The 13,255-nt window shown below is 53.6% G+C and overlaps 5 protein-coding genes across 5 annotated transcripts; 3 read left to right on the top strand and 2 right to left on the bottom strand.

Annotated features, from left to right (window-relative positions):
• Positions 1-15: 15 nt before the first annotated feature.
• Positions 16-2,760, top strand: HER10_EVM0003950 (uncharacterized protein). The gene is made up of 2 exons (XM_035473611.1): positions 16-406; positions 459-2,760. Exons 1-2 carry the CDS (start codon positions 225-227, stop codon positions 1,141-1,143), a joined length of 867 nt encoding a protein of 288 aa, XP_035331385.1. The 5' UTR covers positions 16-224; the 3' UTR covers positions 1,144-2,760.
• HER10_EVM0006621 (AN1-like Zinc finger) lies at positions 1,340-2,275 on the bottom strand (the record flags this gene model as incomplete). The annotated part of the gene is made up of 1 exon (XM_035476202.1): positions 1,340-2,275. One exon carries the CDS (start codon positions 2,273-2,275, stop codon positions 1,340-1,342), a length of 936 nt encoding a protein of 311 aa, XP_035331544.1.
• A 181-nt stretch (positions 2,761-2,941) lies between the features above and the next one.
• Positions 2,942-6,485, top strand: HER10_EVM0007782 (Rad4 transglutaminase-like domain-containing protein). Its single transcript, XM_035477327.1, has 2 exons — positions 2,942-5,300; positions 5,349-6,485. Exons 1-2 carry the CDS (start codon positions 2,989-2,991, stop codon positions 6,196-6,198), a joined length of 3,162 nt encoding a protein of 1,053 aa, XP_035331620.1. The 5' UTR covers positions 2,942-2,988; the 3' UTR covers positions 6,199-6,485.
• Positions 6,486-6,983: 498 nt separating this feature from the next.
• Positions 6,984-11,341, top strand: HER10_EVM0003434 (uncharacterized protein). Its single transcript, XM_035473109.1, has 4 exons — positions 6,984-8,811; positions 8,927-9,377; positions 9,427-9,856; positions 9,933-11,341. Exons 1-4 carry the CDS (start codon positions 8,489-8,491, stop codon positions 11,282-11,284), a joined length of 2,556 nt encoding a protein of 851 aa, XP_035331352.1. The 5' UTR covers positions 6,984-8,488; the 3' UTR covers positions 11,285-11,341.
• A 495-nt stretch (positions 11,342-11,836) lies between these two features.
• On the bottom strand, positions 11,837-12,478 carry HER10_EVM0010038 (uncharacterized protein; the record flags this gene model as incomplete). Its single annotated transcript, XM_035479508.1, has 2 exons — positions 11,837-12,122; positions 12,363-12,478. 2 exons carry the CDS (start codon positions 12,476-12,478, stop codon positions 11,837-11,839), a joined length of 402 nt encoding a protein of 133 aa, XP_035331758.1.
• Between the last annotated feature and the right edge of the window lie 777 nt (positions 12,479-13,255).

Below are 13,255 nucleotides of genomic sequence, written 5' to 3'. Positions count from 1 at the left end.
CCAAGCAGCAGCCGACGTCACAACCGACATCAGAAGATTCATGCCGCGGGCGTTTCCGGCGCGCGCTGGCGCAGGGCGACTACACTACCCTTTAGGCTCCCCTCCCCCAGCACTGCCGCCATCCATGCACACATAAAGCTGTCAACCCCCCAGAAGCGAACTCGAGTGGTAATAGCTCAGATTCAGACGAAGTAATCCGTACATCAACACCAAAAGCATACAACATGTGGGGAAGAAGCCAGGACAAGACACCGGAACAACCGAAAGAGTCGCCAAAGGAAGATGGCGCCAAGACGTTCGACCCCAACAAGCTGCCGGCACGCGAGAAGCTGCCAGCGGCGCTGCAGAAGATAGTCGACAAGTCAGACAGAGAGGATAACTTCTTCGACGAGCTGGTGGACGGGTAGTGAGTGCCGACCGTTGCGACTGAACTAGAGTGCTGAGTTGACTTGCGACAGTGCGCCTGAGTCCACCGAATCCAACGTCCGTTATGCCGCCTACGTGACGCGCATCCGCACCATCATGATGTCCGCCCATCGATACGTCGCCTACACCTCTGATATTGGCGAATCCTTCCGGCCCGTCGCGCATCCCGGTCTCGTCCGCACCGCCTACGGAATCTCGTGGCTCTACATCCTCGGCGATGTCAGTTACGAGGGCTACAAGGCGTACTGGGCTAACCAGCGCGTCCTCAACCCGCACCTCCAGCTTACGGCACGGCAAGCAAAGATCACGGGACTGCCGGATGCCGTGTCAGATGCGACGCACCCCAGCGAAGTGGTTCCGGGTGGCAAGGTTGCGCCGCTGGACGACTACAGGACTGTCATGATCCAGCGAGGCATCTTCCAGAGCATTGCCAGTATGGGTCTCCCTGCTTTCACCATCCACAGCGTTGTGAGGTACTCTGGCCGAGCCCTCAAGAACGCAAAGAACCCGAAAATTAGAACCTGGGGCCCCATTGGTCTAGGTCTTGCCGTCGTACCCTTCCTGCCCAGCCTCTTCGACGAGCCGGTCGAGAACGCCGTGGAGTGGATCTTCCACAAGGGCTTCGAGTCGTACGGTGGCAAGGAGTTTGTTGGCAATGCACCAGCCACCGGTCGTGAAGACCTATTGGCGAAGAGACCAAAGGAAAAGGAATTGTAGGCGTGGCGTTTAGGATGATTTTGATCACAACTCAATCGGATTTGGCTCGGCGCATGAAGGAAATCTCCAATTCACGGAGTTTGGCACTGAAGGGAAGCGATTGGCACGGCCTTTGATTTGGCGGCGTGTGGTGTGTAATTGAGGGTATATACGGAAAATGCCACTATGAACATATTCATCAAGTCATCATCATTCGCTAAACCTCCATGAGATCAGGCGGCGGCCCAACACCGCGGAGCAATACGACAGTGTTGCCGCTGACAAGCGAAGCTCCAACCTTTTCGTTGAATTCTAGAAGTCGCCCTCCCTCCACGTGAAACACCCGTAGCTTATCTTGCTCATTCGATGATCGGTTGTTGAGGTTCTCCACCTGTAATCGTTTCGCAGCTTCGTCCAGTACCCTGCCCACCACCCAGTCTTTGGAGAAGAAGAATTCGCCCTTGGGGAACTTTGCTTTTGCGGTTGCGGCTTCTGCTTCAACGTATAGGTAGACTCTCTTCTCTTGCGCCAGCTTATCGTCGCCCTTTGCCGTCTTCTTGAGGTTGTTCACAGCGATCAGGCGCGCAGATGCGGATGTAGGTTTCGGTTTGGGTAGTGCTCTGCCAGCTTGTTCCTTCTTTGCAGATCCCCATGCCTTTAACTTGTCGAATGCGCTCTTCGTCCGCGCCGCGACGTCGATTTGTGATCCTGGCCGCGCGCCGAGCGGAACAAGGTTCTTGCAATCGTGGTCCTCTTTCAGGCGGTGCTTGAGACAGTAGTCGCGATTGCAGCCCGGGCAGTGGACGCCGGTCACGAGCGAGGTGCCGATGGTGGTCTTGCAGGTCGGTGATGCACAGGGCTTCTGGGTGACGGTGTCGCGCAGTTGGCGGCCTTGGCCGTAGGAGGGTTTCGCGAGCTCCGCCTTTCGCCGGCGTTCGGCCCAGGCGCCGGCGTTGGCGCACTTGTGTGTGGTTTCGGATCGGTGGTCGAGGCAAAATGTGTGTTTGCAGCTCTGGCAGAAGAAGGGGAGGAAGTCGAGCTGGTTGCAGTACTCGTATTCGCAGTGTTTGCCGACGAGGGTCTCGTCGAAGCCGTCTTTGGATTCGTCCATCTTGACGTAGCTCGTCTCTTCGGGGGTGGATGAGGATGCCATTGCGATGACGTGTTTGTCGTCTCCGTCTGTTTATCTATAATACTGAACAGTCTTCGGAGATTTGTTGAGCTTGCGTAGACCTCAAGGTGGGCGCAGTGGGTGGCACGAGGCTGAGAGTGGCAGTATCGGAGATGGCGATGTCGGGTTGATGAGAAATAGCGGCGGAAGGGTCTGGAAGGCGCCAGTTGGCGGGTTTCGCTCAGTTAAGTTGACTCAGTCCACGGGTCGCTGTCAGCGGGGCAACCGCTGAGAGTTGGCGCCAAGTACAGCGTGTGCGTGGCCATTGGCAGCCTGAAAGGGTAAGATCCATAATGGGCCATGGCTCACTAACCAAAGTCGCAACTTTACCATGATGTGAGCTAATTTGACATACCGAATCACAAAGTCAATGAAGCTTCCGCAATGTGCCGAGGGAAGTCAAATGTCTCTGTGGATATTGGTCATCCAAACTGCTCTCCTTGAGAGACATGGAAATAACGGCGAAGAGCCGGAGCTAATGGAGGGGCGACCCAGGCGATCCCCGGATGTGACCCAGTATTTAATCGGATCCGATCTAGCGGGTCTCCGGACCCCTAAAGTGGGTCGCGTACCTGCGCGTTTCTCGCGAATCAATGACGTTGTTAACGGTCCTGTCGCATCTCCCCTGCAAAGCTTCTCAGAGCTTGCGCTTCTGAACTACCGCCATGTTTCTTTCCTGACACCAACGCGACATAATGCCTCCTCATGTACCGCGGAAGCGGTTGCGCGAGGAGTCGCCGGTCAAGCAGACCCCCAAACGCCAACAGGTAGCGAAAGGGCAAGGAAAGACTCCCGCCAGCTCCGGCCGCAGAAAGCCGACGTTGTACGACGATTTGGATGCTACCACCACGTCTGAGTCATCCAAGGTCGGCCGCGCTGCGCTTGATACCATCAGCGACAGTGACGAGACCAGTTCCTTGAGCGATTTATCCGACGGTGATTTTGAGGATGTGCCTCTTGCAAACGGTCGCAAGACGGAGGAAGCTTCCGAAGATGACGATAACGACGACATCGAGTTTGAGGATGTTCCTGCGCCGAGAACTACTTTGGCAGTGGCACCGACTACTTCCAAAGACTTGCAACTCACACTTGATGCCGGGCTCGGTACCGCTATGACTGATCCCTACGGCGACAAGAAGGGACCTACGAAGCGTGAGAAGAAGGTTCGCAATGTAACGCACTGCATTCACGTTCAGTACCTTCTTTGGCACAACGCCATTAGGAACTCATGGATATCCGACCAGGAAGTCCAGGCGATCATGATGTCTCATGTGCCCCCTCGTTTGTGGGAAGAAGTAGAGCGATGGAGAAGGACCAGCGGCTTAGACACCGAGCCAAAGCAAATACCGACGAAAGTGGCCAAACCAGCGAAGAAGACCAGAGGAAAGGGCAAAGGAAAGAAGACCGAAAACGAGGACTCTCGGGATTGGGGCGCTGCCGCTGAAAGGCTGGAGGCAGGTGCTGTCGACATGAGCCACGGCGATCCACTCTTCAGACTTATGAGGGCTCTCGCGGCGTGGTGGAGGCAACGCTTCCGCGTCACGGCACCCGGGATTCGAAAGTGGGGATACATGCCGCCTGAACGACTTGGCCGGTTGCGAAAAGCCTGGGAGAAGGAAGGGAAAGACGAGGAAAAGTACGGAGAGCGGATTAATGGACTTGAAGGGTTTCGCAAATGCGCTCAGGACTGCACAGGAAGCCGAGATGTGGGATCGCAACTATTCACCGCGCTTATGAGGGCTTTGGGGTTGCATGCACGGATGGTCGCGAATCTCCAGCCAGTTGGTTTCGGCTGGACGAAGCTGGAGGAGGCAGATCCTGAGACGGAACAGACTGCAACTTCGGCACCAAAAAGCAGTGACGAAGCAAGCGAGGCGGGAGATGGCACACGCGGTAAGGCGAAAAGGGGGCCGAAGACGACTACTACAACTAAGAATACCCCGGTGAAGAAGACATCAAAGCAGGCACCAAAAACAGCGTCAGGACGAAAAACTGGCACGAGACAAGCCAGCAATAAGAGCGCCGTCATTGAGATAGATGACTCGGATGATGAGCTTGGCTTGGAGCATCCGGACAGCGATGATGCTTCGGTCATAGAATTAGCAGTGACCCCACGAAAGTCAAAAGCGGTGTCTAAGAAGTTTGACAAGGACCTGGAGTTTCCACATTATTGGACGGAAGTGCTTTCGCCGGTCACGAAGAAATATCTGCCGGCAGATCCAATCGTCAAGAACATTGTCGGTACGAATCGAGAATTGGTAGAGTCTCTGGAGCCGCGTGGAGCAAAGGCAGAAAAAGCGAAACAAGTCATGGCATATGTTGTTGGATTCTCTCCGGATGGCACAGCTAAGGACGTAACGGTTCGCTATTTACGAAAGCAACTGTGGCCAGGTCGTACAAAAGGGGCGAGGATGCCACTGGAAAAGGTACCGATCTACAACAGACACGGGAAGGTAAAACGATACGACCAATTCGACTGGTTCAAGTCAGCCATGAAGGGCTATGTCAAGGGCAGTCGAAAGCACCCACTCACCGAGGAGGACGACCTTGAGGATTCGACAGACCTCAAACCCGCCCAACCAGAGAAGAAAGAGGTCAAGGAAGGTAGCGAAACTATGGCGTACTACAAGCAGTCTAAAGAGTTCTGTCTCGAGCGTCACATGAAGCGCGAGGAGGCCCTGCTACCTACAGCAAAGCCTGTCAAGACTTTCCTCCACAAAGGAAAGGGCGGAGAATTCTCTCCAGAACCAGTCTACTCGAGGAAGGACGTGGTCTACGTCAAGAGCGCAGAGACATGGCACAAGCAAGGCAGGGCACCCAAACCTGGCGAGATGCCCCTGAAGAAGGTACCATATCGTGCGGCTACGACCAACAGGAGACGAGAGATCGCCGAGGCCGAGGCTGCCAGCGGCGAAAAGGTTCTTCAAGGGTTGTACAGCTTTGAGCAGACGGATTGGATTATTCCGCCGCCTATCAAAGATGGAGTCATCCCGAAGAACAATTATGGGTATGTCTGCGTGCTTGTTAACCGACATCAAATGCTAACACCTCCCAGTAACATCGATCTCTTTGCCGAGCACATGTGCCCCGAAGGCGCCGCACACGTCCCGTTCCGAGGAGCCGTCAAGGTCTGCAAGAGGCTCGGGATCGACTATGCCGAAGCCGTTGTGGACTTTGAGTTTGGCAATCGAATGGCCGTCCCAGTCATCCAAGGGGTTGTCATAGCCGAGGAGTATCACGACCAAGTTATGGAAGAGATCCGCAAGGACGAGGCAGAGAGAGCGCGGAAGGAGGACGAAAAGCGACGCAAAGCAGCGCTGAGCATGTGGAGCAAATTCTTGAAGGGCCTCAGGATCGTCGAGCGCATTCGCCAGGACTACGGCCATGTCGACGATAGTGTGCCAGTGTTCCAGAAACACGGGGCAACCAAGGCTACCAAAATCGCTCACGCCGAAGAAGAAGAAGACGACAAGAATCAGATGGACGCGGAAGCGATGCAGATGAGAGAAGAAGAGATGGCAGGCGGGTTCTTTCCCGAAGGGCACGACGAGGAAGAGGTTGAACAACCCAAGAGATTCACCTCTGGCTTCTTCCCAGTGGTGGATGAGAACGACGAAGATGAAGACATGGATGACGCCCTGCAAGTGGATCACGGCCACGTTGAGAAGGAGCATGCTGTCAACCGCTCGGATGGCGCGGAAGACGCGGAAGATGCAGAGGATCAGATGGAAGCTTCACCCGAACCCGAGCCTCTGCCTGCACCAGTGAAAGCCAAACCGAAGCCCAAGAAGAAGGCAGTGGCGAGACGATCATCTAGGCGCCGGCGGAGGCCCATATCTGAGAGCGAGGACGAGGAAGAGGACGACGATGACGACTTCGTGGCCTCGGACGATGATTACGAGTAGTGCATCAGCATCTAGGCTCGAAGGAGATCATGCAAGACGGGAAACCGCCTGAGGATTTTCATCACTGTGCGTCGGGATTTGAGAGTCGTGGACAAAACTGGGCAGCTGGCAGGCGGCTGTAGTACAATAGGTGTGCCACCATCCTTATTCGTCGCAAGATGCATAGATGGGGGCATTATTAGCTATAGCCACCAATGGAGGACTATTCCTTCTTCAGCTCGTATGCCGAGATGCGCTGGCCCGACTGAAAGGGTTTGATTCTGCGACTCTGCTAGTGTATGTACGGGTCGATTCGAGAGCACCTGATCATCCTCAGAAGTGGACATTGTATCCAATAGAAGAGAGGGTGTCAGCGTGTGAATTACCTATCTACTTTCTTACACAGCCTGATACTTGGAGTCGCAAGAGAAACCGATGATAGCCTTTGTTTGATAGAAGATACCATAGCATGAATGTGAAACCTTCCGCATCCCAAGAAGCGTATGGCCATTGGCCATCGTCGTCTGTTCGTCTGTCTACTCAAAGTACTCATTAATACGAGCGGTCGCCATGTCAGTGACAGTAAGTGAGACAAGAGGCACCCAATGACACCTTCGGCATGGGAATGCGCACCCGTTCGAGCCACCTCCCAGGGACCTCCCCTGCTGAAGATTTGCGCTAACGAGAGGCCGGGGGTGATGTCCAACTTCCCGGGGCCATCTGACGATCCACCGATCGGTTTAAGTCAGGTCCAGATGATTCTCCCAACGTCACCTCATGCTCCCCTTTCACCTTTGACCGACGATGCGGATCGCAACTTCGTGGGCGCCAAGTTGCGTGTCACCGTTTTTTCGAAGCCTTATAGCTCAGCGACAGGGCTAAAACGGAAAAACTCTAGAAAATACCAGTAGGTGAGGTGAGACAGGCAGCGAAAGAAGCGCGGCAAGGCGAAGCGCACCGGGAGCGAGGGGTAAAATCGTCCGGTCAGACGGGGTCAGGCGATTCCCAGGCTGTCGAACGACGGTGAGGATTTTTTTTTCTCATGTAGGCAGATGAGAAGGTGAAGGCCGTTTGGAAGGCTGCGAGGCTCCAGGTTACTCTTTCCTTCAGTATTGGGGCATCCTAGTGGTGAAGTTTGTTTATTTATTTTCATAAGCCACATGCACACAGGTGTTTGGCGATCCGCCTCCGGAGGGCAAAAACAGAAGAGAGGTCAAATAAAAGAGAGGAGTAAGCAAAAGGAACAAGGGAAAAAAAATCATCTTTGGAACCAAAAGGGTCCTCGGGAAGGCGCAAGGCACGACGGTTCTGGTCTTGCCCGTACCTGCCTATCGTCAAGGACGTCGAGGACGGCATCTCACCACCCACCTCGACCCGCTACCGCCTCTCTCTCCCTCTCTCTCTCTCTCTCATCTTCAACCCTCCAGTCTTTTGACCCTTCCACCTCCCACTTCCCACTTCCCGTCTGATTGCTCGGCGCAATCCCATATCTCACCACCTCACCTCCTACGGCGAATATCGATTTTCTTCCGAACATCACGCGCTTCCAGAGTCTCGGTCAGACCGTCAACATTAGATCACTCACACCTCCTTCGTTTCGCATCAAGGAGGCAAATCCAAGACGAAAAGGTCCGCAGTGGCATCTCCTTCCCGCAGGTAAGTATGCAGCACTTTGTTGTCATTTTTCTCCTCCTTCTCATTTCGAGGCTTGGTGGCGCTTCCGTTTTGTGCTATTTTTCGCGAATAGCCTCTTTGGTTGCTCATTTACCCTGAACCTTCCTTCCTACCTACGTGTCCAATCCTTCCCATACACTCCTGGGGACTCTTCACATTCACAAGCTTTATGGGCGGGCGCACAGAGAAATTTCGCAGGCGAGGTGTGAGTGGCTCCCGATATTCAATGCAAGTGTGTTGAGCTCATGTCTCGTTTCCTTCTATTACCCTTCATGCGCCTCCATCGGCGAGCTCACGTTTACCCACAAGATTCCTGTTCATTCGGTTGTGTTGTACTCATTGCTCTACGATGAGCCTGCTGGGCTGGTTTTTGGTCCAATTTCAACGCTGCTTCTCTAGCTTGCCTATCATGTTTGCCTTGCTGAGCAAATGGTATCAAAGTAAAAAGATTGCTGACCATGAAAAGCATAGTCGACTTCGAAGAGTCCAGGCACATCAACCAATCGCTCGAGCCTCAAACGACATTGTTGCCCGAAGGAACTCTAGATTTCTGCCAAGGGTCGCGCAGCACGTCAAAACTGTTCTCGCTCATGGACTTGTGATACATCACCGGTTGAAAGAGCCTCCTAGCGCAGCAATGGAGCAAGTCAACCACGACAAGGACGCCTGTGCGGCTACAGTTCTCAGCGTCTTCCCAGACATATGCCTTCAGTACCTGGAGGAGACAGCCGCCAAGGTCAACCATAACGCCGACCAAACCATCGATACCATTTTGGGTTCCACTGAGAAAAGCGGATCGTACCCCAAAGCATCCCGCCGCCAGAAAAGTCTTAAGCGGAAGCGTGAAGGATCGGCTGAAGAAGATGATGATGATGATGAGAAGGAGAAGGAAAACCTCCTCCGCCTCTATGCTTACCCTGGCCGAGAGCGGGAAAGGGGAAAGCAGTACATCTCCAGGTCGTAAGTCTAGTTCATTCCTTTCGTTAGCCCAGCTTCCACGGTTAAGGCCATCAAAATTGGCCACTACCTTGTTGCTATATGCTCATTACATAGATGAGACTGACACTGGACGTAGGGAGGAGATTTTGAAGCATGAATTCCCTCATGTTATTCAGAAGTGCGTCATGAAGATCTTTTACGACAATGCCTGCAAACTACTGCCTACGTACCTTGCCGTGGATAAAGCTGTTGAGGATCTGAAGAACGGTGTTCAAGAAGGTCTCCCTTACGGCTTTGCACTCAAGAAGAGACCAACCCCACCATCGGATCGTATATTCGAGGGTACGAAAATGCATGAACTTCTCGAAAGGGCGACTCACGACGACAAGAGAGTTTTGGAAGAACTGGTGGCCGCCCGTCAAGTGCTGATGGTTACCCGTAACAGGCTGGAAGCAGCTAGATTCGAGGCTGCCAGAGAAGCTGCCAACTTTGAGGAAGCAAAAGTGACTGGCAGTTTTACGGACTGTGGCTGCTGTTATAGCGAGTTCGCTCTCAATCGCATGGTCCGTTGCGAGAATGACAACCATGTAAGCTTATGACACTCCATTCTTTCAGACCTTTGCTAACCCTTCCAAGTACTTCTGTCTCGAATGCGCACGCCGCAACGCTGAAACAGTGGTTGGCCTCTCAAAGTATGAGATTACCTGCATGTCCATAGATGGATGCGATTCTGGTTTCACTCACAATGAACGCTCCAAGTTCATCAATAACCAACTTAGTCAAGCCCTAGATCGCATCGAATCCGAGGCTAATCTCCGCATGGCTGGCATTGACGGCCTGGAGACCTGTCCTTTCTGCCCTTATGCCGCCGAGTATCCACCGGTCGATATCAACAAGGAGTTCAAGTGCGAGAATCCCGACTGCCAGGTGGTCAGCTGCCGGCTTTGCAGAGAAGAGACCCATATACCCAGAACATGTGATGAAGCTGCTGGGGACAGCGCAGAAGGTGCTCGGCGTCAAATTGAGGAGGCTATGTCCAGTGCGCTCATCCGCAAGTGCAACAAGTGTGAGTATCCTTGCTTCTTTGGCGACTGAACCAAGACAATTGATTAGATTGCACATGATACTGACGTCTAACCCAGGTGGCATGGCGTTTGTCAAAGAATCAGGGTGCAACAAGATGACCTGTACAAAGCGTGGATGTAGGAACGTCCAGTGTTACGTTTGTTCCAAGTCATGCGACTATGCCCACTTTGACGACCAGGCAAGAGGTGGACAGAAGGGCAATTGTCCCCTCTTTGACGATGTCAATACACGCCACAATGAGGAAGTGCAACAGGCCGAGGCAAAAGCCCGTCAAGATATTCTCGAGCGACACCCCTCGATGAAGGCAAAGGAAGACCTTCTCAAAGTCAACTCGGGAGAACTGGCATCGGCGGTCTCCAAGAACCCCCCAGCAGTGCGAGCTGCCTACGGACAACAGCTTCCACCGCAAAATCCTCAGGCCCAGATTGTCCCACCCGGGATGAATCCAGTCGTTGGCATGCCCCTCGCCAACGCGGTCAGGCCTTTTCAACCTCAGCCGATGATGCCACAGCCACAGGCTCATGCGATAGTTCCGCCGGTTCCGCCGGCAAATATTGCTGCTGGAGTCGCGAATCTGCAGTTGCAAAGGGGTCCGGTACAGGCTCAATACCCTCAGGGCCATAATCCCAACCTGATGCTCAATCGGCAGCACCGCCCAATCATTGGACCCGCTTTCCCAAATGCGCAACATCCCAGATTTCCCTACTTGCAACCAATCCCAGTACCACCGCCGCCGGCGGGTCAACAGGGTCGGCCAGCGGTGTTCCACAATCCTAACCCGCCTCGCGTGCTTTACCAGCCCGCAGCCCAAGCAGTGCCGATGATTGCGCCTCAGCCGCCGATGATCGCTCCTCAGCCTGCGAAGCAAGTAGTGCCAGCCATCGCGCCACCCGGCCAGGCCAGACTCAATGATCCTAACTACTTGGGTTTCGAAGAGGAATGGGGTCCAGAGTACGGAGAGCCTAGAGAGTTGAAGAGGCAGAAGTTTTGCGATAAGAACGCCCAGCCGCTTCCCGACATCTTGGCGAGACCGAACATTGATAAGAAAGCCGGGGAGCAACAGGCACCGCAACAAGCCGAGCAACCGCCTCAGCTGGAACGCGAAGCCATGCGGCAGAGCCTGGTCGTTCTCCGAGGTCAACCTTACCGTGAAGAGCCCGTGCAGCAGGCCGGGGCCAATTTGATTGCAGCTCGAATCGCAGCCGGCCCCAATCACGGACTTGCAGAACTTGTGGCCAGCGTAGCGAATCGAGATAATCAGCATCCGGCACCCGTGAGTGAAGCCGCCCAACGGGCTATAGACGCAGGTCGCGAATTTCAACGACAGATGTCTATTCACCGTGCTTTTTACCGTGGCGGGGCGAATCTTCCCGGAGGAAGCAGAGAACATCCTATCAAGATGGACTGATTGCCGTCTTCCGGGGTTCTTCCTATTTCCGCTCTTACACATTTTTCTTTACAGGACGATGAAGCGATGAGAAGCCAGCATTGTTGGGTGGTCGTTACCACATCACAGGAAGGAGGAAGCGTGGTCTTGTTTGGTTCGTGGAAGGCAGGATACGAGTTTGTTATCTTGCGTTTTCCTTTTCTTAATACTTTCTTTACTTTTCAGGTGGTTTTCATCAGGGTGATTACCGGATGACATTTGAGCACGGCGTTGGAGGGCATCTCCATCTCATTACCCTAGCATTCATCGAGGACTCATGGTGGAGGGAGAGGGGGGGAAGCGAGTGCCATGCCAGCATGGTATACATCATTTAAGATACCATCAATAAAAGTGGTTTTTTTGTGAAGCAGATACATGGCATGTGAAACGTGGGTGTGTGAACTACGGAGCATCTCACGCTCCAGGTACTTAAAAAGCAGAGAGTTCTCCATATCTTGTGTGAATCGCAAAGAATTGATTAGTGAGATGTATGATGTGCGCGTGTAAGTGTAAGTGTGTGTATGTCCAGGATTTTCACCGCCCCCGGCCAAACTTCTCGTGCCATTTTCCCTTGCTCCCAGTGTTTTTGAGATTTGATATCGTCTGCGGCTCAGTCTGGGCGACGAGCTCGATGGTTTCGTGGATGGTGGCGATGGCGGCTAGGCCAGCGACGGGGATCTCGTCCGAGGAGTCTGGTGAGGGTGTGGCGGAGTGAGGGGCGAGGAGGATGAGAGAGTTTGAAGTGTTTTTCTGGAGAAGTTTGTAGGTTTTGTCTGGGGTTTTGAGGAGGGCTGTTGTTGGGGTTGAGGTGAGGGTTATGCTGTTGTGTGTTAGTGAGTGATATGTGACTGAGTGACTGAGATAGCCAGTAAATGAGTGATGAGTGAGTGAGAGAGGTGACGTGGATTATAGATTAGGGGATGGATAAGAGGGAATGGCTATACGGTGAAGGCGAGTGAGACCTGGAGAAGGAGAGTGTGGTTCAAGTAAGGTGAGGTGAAGTGAGATGTCGTGATTGAGGCTCAGAGTGGACTGAGGCACGGCCGGGGGGTTGACTTACACCGGAGCATCTTCGGCAGTGAGCAGGGCCTCTAGGTCGGGGGGCAGCTCCATGAGCTTGTAGCCTCTGGCGTCTGGGGCATGGGTCAAGGGGATACCGGGGTCTTGGGTAGACATGTTTTTGAGTATCGAGATATGGTGCTTGACTCGGAGGTATCGTCTTTGATCTATGGGAAATACGACGTTGTTGATGGAGTGAGATGTAATAGCCCGGTGAAACTTTGATAGGGAATGTGAGGTCGAATCAGCAGTCGCGTAATCGGTGCGGGGTGGGAAAAGAGACGTCTTTTGGAGATTTTGGGACGGAGGGCCGATTAGATTGGACGGAATGCGATGGGATTCATGGGAGGAAGGAGGAGGGGTTCGCGGGGAGCTCCTGTCATTGGCTGCATCGACTCTGGCAGGGGATCTGGTGGGGCTCAGAGATCGAAAGATGCATGATTGGGCAGAATCGAATATCCGAGCTTTTTCGATACCTACGTGTACGTACCGTGGGCCCGAGTGCCTTGTTTTAGTGCGGCTGTTGCTGGTCCGGCAAGGTTACGGGTGGGGAACCTGAGTGCACCTTTTGACAGCTCTGAGTGGACGCGTTTTGGGCGATGGGCGGGGCGCGTTGGATCTGTTTATGTTGACGTTTCGAGACCACTTTTTTTTCTGGTGGAAAGCGAGAGAGGGGAGGAGCGATGCGATGCTGAAAGTCCGAACCTGCCTGCACCTGCATCTTGCTGTTTGTGAGCATCCAGTCACAGAAGCAATGGACGAAAAATTCTCTATCACGGACTTGCGGTAAGATGCATTTTTGGTACATTCGAGATGTAGACAGGATCAGGGAGAAGGTATCTTAATTAAAGTCAGCCAATAGATCCAAGGCGGTCGGCATAGCACGCGACTCCC

This window comes from Colletotrichum scovillei (assembly GCF_011075155.1).
Source record: "Colletotrichum scovillei strain TJNH1 chromosome Unknown Contig00007, whole genome shotgun sequence".
Classification (NCBI taxonomy): Eukaryota; Fungi; Ascomycota; class Sordariomycetes; order Glomerellales; family Glomerellaceae; genus Colletotrichum; species Colletotrichum scovillei.
The sequence above is the reverse complement of the archived record's forward strand: the minus strand, read 5'-3'. Positions and strand labels throughout refer to the sequence as shown.

What these genes read in the sequence shown, in the direction of transcription:
- HER10_EVM0003950 (XM_035473611.1), top strand. Translation starts at nt 225, where the DNA reads ATGTGGGGAAGAAGCCAGGACAAGACACCGGAACAACCGAAAGAGTCG. An exon ending in GACGAGCTGGTGGACGGGTA is followed by an intron (nt 407 to 458) that starts GTGAGTGCCGAC and finishes GACTTGCGACAG; the next exon opens with TGCGCCTGAGTCCACCGAAT.
- HER10_EVM0007782 (XM_035477327.1), top strand. Translation starts at nt 2,989, where the DNA reads ATGCCTCCTCATGTACCGCGGAAGCGGTTGCGCGAGGAGTCGCCGGTC. An exon ending in ATCCCGAAGAACAATTATGG is followed by an intron (nt 5,301 to 5,348) that starts GTATGTCTGCGT and finishes AACACCTCCCAG; the next exon opens with TAACATCGATCTCTTTGCCG.
- HER10_EVM0003434 (XM_035473109.1), top strand. Translation starts at nt 8,489, where the DNA reads ATGGAGCAAGTCAACCACGACAAGGACGCCTGTGCGGCTACAGTTCTC. An exon ending in AAGCAGTACATCTCCAGGTC is followed by an intron (nt 8,812 to 8,926) that starts GTAAGTCTAGTT and finishes CACTGGACGTAG; the next exon opens with GGAGGAGATTTTGAAGCATG. An exon ending in GTTGCGAGAATGACAACCAT is followed by an intron (nt 9,378 to 9,426) that starts GTAAGCTTATGA and finishes AACCCTTCCAAG; the next exon opens with TACTTCTGTCTCGAATGCGC.